Source organism: Molothrus aeneus, chromosome 11 (assembly GCF_037042795.1).
Source record: "Molothrus aeneus isolate 106 chromosome 11, BPBGC_Maene_1.0, whole genome shotgun sequence".
In the NCBI taxonomy this organism is placed as follows: Eukaryota; Metazoa; Chordata; class Aves; order Passeriformes; family Icteridae; genus Molothrus; species Molothrus aeneus.
The window spans coordinates 10,455,285-10,464,441 of record NC_089656.1 but is presented as its reverse complement, the minus strand read 5'-3'; the positions used below and the strand labels follow the sequence as shown (position 1 = coordinate 10,464,441).

Genomic DNA, 9,157 nt, shown 5'->3' with positions numbered 1-9,157 from the left:
ACAAATATGTACACAGAGTGTGGAGTACGGGCTGTACACAAATATACACACAAATATATACACAGGGTACAGGCTGTACAGAGGCACTGAGGGATAGGAAAGACAGAAATAGCTCCCACTGGTCAAGTCTCAGCTGAGCAAAGAAGAGGCTGCCAAAAATAAGATTTAAGTCCTAGAGCAGGTAGATGTCAATTAAGTGATCAGTAAAACAGGCTGCACTTGATTAAAAGAGATTTATTGACTCTGTCACCTTGATTTTGTATTACTGGTATTTCATGAACACTGAAAGCTTCAGGGGAAAATAAATGTCAAGAAAAGATGATTTGACTGACCTGAGATGTGATTCAGGACACAAATACAATCAGTACCCAGCACTGAGAACTGCAGAAAGCCCGAGCTGGCACTGGAAGATGGTGATACCAGCAGGGTCCCCCCCGACCCCAAACCTGCAGTCCCCAGACTACCAGAACAACTTACAACATTAAAAACAAGTGATTAGGTTGTATTTAATCTTACATCCTTTATATAACACAGAGGAGCTGTGAACTTCGCAGTGCGGCCAGGTTCCTGCTCTGAGTTATGCAGAGCATTGATGGGAAGCTCTCTGCCACCCAGAAGACTATATAAATGATGTAGGGCTTTAAATTTACACTATCTACTAAAACACAAAGCAGCAATAACTTATTACAGCATTTAATTTCTACTGAGGAATACTCATCTGCTCTTTAAAAATCCCTCATATAAAAAAAAAAAAAAAGGAAGATCAAACCCTCAGAATATTCAAAGATAAAGCTGGGGTTAAAGGGAAGGTTATTATGCTGTGATTACACCTGTGTACTTCCCTATGGTTTCATGCATCAGGACTTCAGGAAGAAATGGTTTAACTTGACTGCTGTTGTGTGGAAAACTTTTCAAAAAAGTTTTCATTTAATGGCATACTGAAAACTCAAGAACCATTTTAGTGAAATGTTTTTTATCCCTGAGAACTTAGCTTCACTTATTTCTCCACTTCTCCCCTCTTTCCCTCCCGCTCATCCCCCATTAAAAAGATGCAAGAATAATAGTTACCTCATATGGCACATTAATTATTTGAATGATTTTGACTACTGCTAGAGCTACCAGTATGACAAGTAACAGCCACAAACACCCTCTCAGCCTCAGTCCCTCAAAGCTGCTTGGCTAGCCCCCAGTAAAATACATTTTTTCAGTCCTGTAGTCTCAGAAATCTTCCCCAGGAGCATGCTCTTGCCCCTGCTTTGAGCTGCTGCACACAGGTCAAACACTGTCAAGCAGAGGAGCTGACAAATCAAATGTTTTTATTGTCTGAGAGCAGAAAACAGTGTGAGGATTGTTACCAGTTTTGGTGAGCACTAGGGAAAGCGCTCTCATCTCTCTAGATGATGCCACTGTTTTTATCATTAGGATCCCAAGAATTTCCCAAACCAGCCTCCCTTTGATTAATGAGACCTTACCTGGAGCACTAATGAGAATTGTGCACTGTCAGGTCTCGTTCACACTGGAAGCACACAGGAGGCAGAGCAAACAAATCCTCATTTTCCAGTTTAACTTCATGAAGGATCTTGGGCATTATATTTTCCTTCCTTCCTTGCATGAAAGAACCTGAAAGGAGGCAGCATTCAATAAAACAAAATCATGAAAAGAACTTGGAAAGCTGTTATCTTTATTTTCTTTTCCTCTAAACGTAACAAAGAAATTATACTGCCTGTTTGTGTAACATTAGGGACATTTAGATAAGCCAGCACAGTTATTTTGTAAACTCCTGTGGCTACACCAGTACAATTAGTCTGCTCTACAGACAACACCGCCAGCCCAAGGTCCAGCAATGCACACATGTAAAATTTTAAATGTTGCTCAGCTACAGCAGTGTAAATCCCACATTGCACTGAAACAGCCTGCTCATGTGGAAGGTAATGATAGGTGTAATAGAACTAGATCAGAAACTGCCCATAAAACTAGCAGTTAGTAACTTGCACATCACAAATAAGTTAATGTAACACTACCCTCTAGATCCCTTTATATTAAGCCCGAACACCAGGCACATTTCATCTTGCTACAGCTTGAATTAGACCTTCATCAAACCTTCCTTTTAATGGGTGATCAGCATGGTCACAACTGAGCAATCCATCAAAAATGTATTACTAAATAACATGGCACAAATCATTTTCTCAGACACAAAATAAAACAAATAGGACAGGACTTTTCCCTGGACACCTTGTTAAGAGGCTTCTCTAATCATCATACCCCACATACACTTTAGAAAAATTTCAAAGGAGTGCCAGAAACTAACCACCAATAGAGTGCCTACATCACCTTTCTTGGCAATATTTCCACTGAAAAATAGATCCTTATATTTTAATTTATAGACCAAGACAACTGGATTCTAAAACTAATTTTAAAAAATACTATTAGAGATTTTGCAGGACTTCCATGGAAAACAGAAGTTGAGAACAGAGCTCATGTATATGTGACCTTCTATCACCTGTGCACTCATCTGCAGAAGCTCAAAAAGGATGATCAGGATATGAAGACAAAATTCAGACTGAAATCAATAAGGATACCACTGAATCATTCAAATGCAATGCCAGGTGGCACAGGACAAGCAGGAGACAACTTGGGTTCAGAAGCAATGTCTGTGCCCTGTGTGAAATACAATAGTTAAGTGCTGTGTACATAATTAAAAGCTTTAATAAAGATGTGGAAAGTAATGCAAAGTTGTTTTTTTTTTTTTAAAGACTGAAAAGGTACTTACTTCACTGCTAACATGCTTATTTAAAATTAAGGCGACTTTTGGCCCAGAACCTAGACCATACATTCTTTTCTAAGCATAAGTACTGAAGGGTGGGAGTAACAGCTGGTTTGATTGTAAGATAAGAGAATTAGAGAGAATTGATTCCCAGTAAAATTACACAAGAGTAAACCATGGTCTTGGGCAGTAGGTGTGTTATGTCCTTGGCTTGTTTGCAGGGTTTTTTAAGGTCTTAAGAATAATTTCAGTTTTAAAACTTAGCACTGAAAGCTTGAGTTTTGCTGCTGGAAGATCCATGTTTAATCCTTACACAGCATTACTTTCACATACTGAGGCCGACATCACGGGTAGTCAAAGAATATGTTTAATAAAAAATAATTAAACTTCCATTTGCTCTATAGAACATCATAGAAAGTAATTCAATAAATTACAAATGACTTTTTAAGACGCTTGTTCAACTACAGAAAGCAAATTCAGACTACACAGAACACAACTGGCAAATATTGCAAATGTCCAAAAAAAACCTGGACTAAGACTTGGATCATGAAGCCTGAAACAAGGGATAGAAATACAAGGCAATAACAGCTAAGGTGTTTTTAGTAACTACCAACACACACTTTATCATCACCTTGGATATCCTTTTAATTTTAACTTCAGTATTAGTGTAATTCTACTGAGGTTTCCTTATAACCCTTAACTTTATACAACCGTATTTGCATATAGTTTAGCTGATAGTGGGACACTTTTTTCCCCCTCTGGATCAAACTGATGAAAAATAACCCAAATATAATTATGTTCAAGTCTACATCAGCCTTCATTACTTGAAACTGTAATTGCCTTATTACATAGAAAGAATCACTAGAACAGTAACCAAACTTACTTGACCATAATAGGAAAATACTTTATTTCATAAATCTGATATAAATTAGGTTTTAGCCACAAGATTTAGGACTTGTTTTGTGGGGGAAGGGTGGGAAGTGATGGTATTGTTGACATACTCCATCAGCAAACGAAGTTAATAACTGCTTGTAAAACTTTGGCTATTTCATAGATGCATCCTAGTTAAATAAAAGTGCTATATTACACAAAGGGCAAAATATTAAATATGAAATACTTTTTCTTTTAATGACGAAGAATTGGCTACCCCCTTCTCTTGGCAGTTTTTGATTTTCACTATTGCTAAGACACTGCATGAAGGGCCAAAAATCAGAATACTATCTGGGAAAATACGTAACCAGCACAATCCAAATGGTACTTGTATAATTGTGTAATTACATCTAATACTGCTTCTAATCATGGGGCTAGTTATTTTGCACATAGAAACTTATATTTCATTGGTAAAGTTCTTGATAAAAAACAACACAGTTGTTTTACTGTACAAGCAAGCAACAGAACTATATCAAAATATACAGTTTTTGTTTTTTATTTTTAAATTTATCCCTTTGTAAAGCTTTTTCCATGACTTTCACTAGTACCTGTATCTATTTTCTCTTAACACTTGCCTATTCTTGGACCGCAAATGATGTAACCAAGGTCACCTGAAGTCTCAGTCAGTTCAGAAGTTCTGTAAATGTGAATCTGGGCCTCGACTGTGTCAGAGTAATAGCAGCTTAAGAAGAAGGAGGAATCGTATCACACATCAAATCTTAGATTTTGTATAGTAAAGGGTTCTAAGGATTTGGACTTGAAACGAGATGCCTTATGCCCTGTTACTGTGGTTTCTAGGAATAATTTGTCTTCCTTACTATTCAAAGTGCTTTTTTTCTTTAGTGGGTAACTCAGCATAATATATGAAGTGATATCCCAATAATGATTTTGGATAATATTTAGTCAGATTTAAATCTGCAGAGAAGTTTAAACTCAAAAGGAGTTCAAAACTATCTGTACTTTATTTACCATTATTAACTGGGAGCTCCAGGAGGTTTTATGACATAAAACACAAATAGAAATCTACACAAACAAAGCAAACAAACAATTTTTACATGAATTATGCAGTGTTGAAAGGTCTTTTCAGTGGCACTTTATGACAGTTTGCCTCTTCTGAGTCTTGGGGAAACTACTCCTCATTTTGGGACTTTTAATTCTGCAGAGGGAGCCCAAAACTTTGCAAGGTGTAAACTAAATAGACCTGGTGCCAAGTAGCATGAGATAAGACAATTTTTGCTTTATTTCCCCCTTACTGCTGTCAAAGAGAACAGCTGCAATAAGGGGGAAAGAAAACCCCAACAGTCTTATCTCAAGTAACTCAGATTTTAACATGCCATACAGGATGTCTTTAAAAAACAAAACAAAACCTGAAAACAAGTAATAGAAACCAATGTAAACTTCCTAAACTAACTCAGCTGAGGTAACAGGTAGCCAGTTTAATTGGCTAATTGGGAAAAATTTATCTTCTTTTAAACACACTTGTACCTGAATTGGAAACAGCAGTGCATCACAACACTAGAGCATTTTCATGTAATTAAAGCAATGGATGGTGATGTAGATTCTACAGCTTTCATGACATTCATTAGCTGCCCAAATTATTGCTGAGTTTTGATCTGTAAATTATAAGTGTCAAGGAGGCTGTAAAACTATATTCAAATTAAATCAATAATATGCATAAAGTATTCTGTGTTCACTGCAAATATATTAAATATACAGCTCTTACTTGAGCATTATTTTCATAAAATTAACCCCCCAACAAAATTATAATGCCTTTTGTTGTAATTTTACACCATTGTGTATTTGATAGTACATACAAGTTCAGAAACTTATGAACTTCAAGAAATATTACATGCAAAACGTCTCTGAAAGCAGTTTGCACTTCTAAACAAATACTGAAATGTTCGGTCAGTAAATCATTGATGCACTCAACACTGGGTTATTTACAATGAAATAATTAAAGAATAAATTCAAAATCAGTTTATAATTTAAGTGCAGAGTCTGGGGTCAGTCTTCATCGCTCGAATCCGAATCCTCAGATGAAGACGATGTACTGTCAGATCCAGATGAAGCATCTGCTTTCTCTGAACCCTCATCTGTGCTGTTTTCATTGTGAGAGCTTGGCTCTGTTCCCCCTTTGTCTTCCTGATCTCTAACCCTAGAATTTTCCTCCTTTTCTTCTGTGGGCTTGGCTGAGCCCGTGTCATTGCTTTCACTGTTCTGTACATCAAAAATATTAGACTGAGACAAAGCTGGGATATGAAGATTAAGGCCTGGAGTGAGAAGCATCCCTGGGTAAAGTATGTTGGACAAAAGTAAAGGGTTAAGAGAGAGAGGATTGGCAGCTGCGGCGGCAGAGGATGTCGAAGGAGAACTGGAAACAGAGTTTTCACCACCAGTGTCCGTGTTTTGGTCTTCTGTCCTTTCCTTCTTTGCATCCGTCTCCTTCGAATCGTTTCCCTTTTTCTCCTCCGAAGCGGATTCCGTGGACTTTGTCAGGAGCCCTCCCATGCCCAGCAGGTTTGGCAGCCCGGCCATCCCCGAGAGCAGCATGGGGAACATGGCCGCCACGTTCTTGGCCTCTCCCGCGGCGGCAGCGAGGCCGGCCGGCATTCCCATCAGTCCCGCCGTCACCTGCAGCGACTGCAGGTTGTGCAGGTTGTGCTGCAGGGCCTGCAGGCCGGGCAGCTCCACCCCGGGCAGCAGCCCGTTGGCCAGCAGGGGGTTCACGGACACGCTGTGCGCCGAGGCTGCGGCCGCGGCCGCCGTGGCCTTGGCGATCTCGCTCTTGGGGCGCCTCCCCCTGCGGCTCACCTCCTCCCGCACCACCGGGCCCGTCAGGATGCGCTCGAACATCCCCTCGGGGAGGAAGCCCTGCAGAGACACAGCGGCACTTTAGTGCGATCCGGGAGCTCCAGGATGGCAAAGGAAAAGCAAACAGGGAACTCGAGGGTACAGAGCGGTGGCGAAGGCCTCATCTGCATTCAGCTCCCTGGAATTGGGGCTGACCCCGTGCTACCGCATCCCAAATGTCTGAAGGCCCATCTCCACTGTGAGGGCTCTTCTCACACCCTCTGCCAACCCACCCTTCATGGTTTCCTGGCACATCGAGCCAAATATAGCTAAGTATAGGAGCCAGCTCCATCTAAGGTCTAAACTAGCATTGCTTTGAAATATTATCACACAGCAATCGTTTGACAGTTTAATTAGTTTTCAATTTAAAGTTAAATATGTGTGATTGCACACGGACCAACAATCTCTGAGCCCTTTTTATTTGTGCTAGTGTCTCTTTAATGTCCTCATATTTAATCTCATCCATAAACTGAAGAAAAAACAATAAAGACTCAACCTGAATTTAAATTAAATTCTTAGTACTTCTATTTAGGATTTGCATAGTATTGCTTCACCACTTTAAGACCTCCTACCTAATAACAAAGAATTGCAATGAATACCAATATTCCCTTTAAAATGCATTGTCTTGAAATTTCCTTTTTAAAAAGGCAACCATAAGATCAAATATTACTCAATACCATGGTATAACTGCCTTTTTCCCCTAGCAAATAACTCTGATCTGTATTAGCTTAATGCAACTAGCGAAATTCAGAACTCAAGTTCTGTTCTTCTCTACTGTAGATAATTACTACTTTCTCAAAGTAATTCTGCTAGTATTTATACCTCTACTCAGAGGTATACACTATACAATACAACTTCTTGAAGTTCAAAATATGTCCTTATCTTCAAGGCAAGACTGATAGTATCCTCACTATCCTGATTTCTTATAGGTGCATGCTAAAAGTAAAATAAGTATTTAAAATTAAGCATTTTTTGGTTCCCAACTGGAACTTTAGAGAAAGTATTATCTTTCTTAAATGATTTCTTGGCTAATATCTTTGCTAAAAGCCACTGGGCTATACTCAAGACATGAGAAGTCACAGTATTAGAGCATCTTTAACAAAATCTCTAATTTGAGGTTGCCAGTCACTGTTCCACCCCTTTCTCCTATTCCAGCTGTACCAGCAAAGCATTTACTGAACTAAGCTGGCAGAAAGCTGACACTGCCTCATGTTTGCTGTTAATGTAATACCAGAAATGAAAATCACACCTCTTGGCATGCATTTTTTTTCTATTTGCCTTGTTTCCTTTCAGATAGATTTAATGTCATGGTTATCTTAGTCTGCAAATACTTACAGACTGTTTTACCACTTCTCCCCACTCAGGAGCCACTCCATACTCTGGATTTTCTTTCAAGAATCTGCACAAATCCTTCAGAGGGGGAGCAAATGCACCCCCAACCTGAGAATCAGAAGATAGAAGTCAGTGAATATGTGACAACTGATAAGAAAAAAGGCAACATTAATACCTGGCACTGTTTCATTTTTACCTTTTGAATTACACAGTACAAATAAAGCCTCACTTCAAATTATCATGGAGCATGGTGCAGCTTTTGGCTGACTCCTGGTGATAGATATGTATGTGATTTGTTCTAAATCTACTAAACTCAAACTCATCTATTGAACTCAATTCAAGACTTCAGTATTTGACATTCCCACTGATGTTTAATATTTAATATTTATTTAGACAGGCAATGAATGGAAGAGTAACCACATGAACAGAGAACAGTGGTTCAAGTATTACCAAGAAGGTTGTAAGTACAACCCTGTTAAGCTTTTCCTTTATTCAGTATATAAATCCTATTCTCTCATCTCAGTCAACTTCTAAAAATATTTAAGAGGCTCTGCCATCATGAATTAAGTTCCTGAGGTTTTTTCCATGCAAAAAAGGCCAAATTAAAGTTACTAAACAGCATATCCTAATAAAAGCATATAAGCAGGAAAGTGAGGCTTTTAAATTAATGAGAGGTATTATTCAGATCCAGAAAGAAAAAAAAGAAGATTTTCCAGTTTCTGCTTAACTTTCTCTATAAACTGCAAATTAAACTCATATTTTTCTAGGCTACTTTTGGTCCCTCACTCCCTGCTATTACAGAACTAAAAAAGTAAATGAGCAAAAACAGGTTTGGTGATACACAGAAATTGGAGACAACTTATACATAGAAAACCTGGTATTAATTAAATTCCCAAGTACCAGCTATGGAGTGGAAATTTGAGAGGAAAAAAGCCATCATGAAAACACAGGTTTTCACAGTAAACAGAGATCATATCTCTCACTCCTTGATCTTCAACTTTGACAAGATCCCTCAGGGCACAGCTCTTGAAGAGCAGCCACAGATCTCAGTTTCAAGAGACTCACAACCATTCTGGTTCCCCTTCAGAGCTGCTGTCTCAATACACTGAAGAGATTAAAGACTCAAATTCTGCCTCGCTCTCCTGTACAGATGGACAAAGCTCCTGACCTTAATATAGCAGCAACAAAAAAACCCCATCCTGCTTCCCTTGTAGCTGCTCTAACAAAAAGAGAAGCTGGCAGTGCCACAGGGGAAAGGGAAAATGCTCCTTACAGGAACAC

General features: G+C 38.9%; 1 protein-coding gene across 3 annotated transcripts in view; it reads right to left on the bottom strand.

Annotated features, from left to right (window-relative positions):
* Positions 1 to 3,115: 3,115 nt before the first annotated feature.
* CHD9 (chromodomain helicase DNA binding protein 9) overlaps positions 3,116 to 9,157 on the bottom strand; it is a 79,541-nt gene continuing 73,499 nt past the window's right edge. For all 3 annotated transcript variants that reach the window (XM_066557539.1, XM_066557537.1, XM_066557538.1), the window contains 2 exons: positions 7,880 to 7,984; positions 3,116 to 6,565 (listed from right to left, as the gene is read on the bottom strand). In XM_066557539.1, the coding sequence (XP_066413636.1) occupies positions 5,699 to 6,565; positions 7,880 to 7,984 (972 nt within the window). In that variant the 3' untranslated portion in view covers positions 3,116 to 5,698. The remainder of the gene's footprint in view (positions 6,566 to 7,879; positions 7,985 to 9,157) is intronic.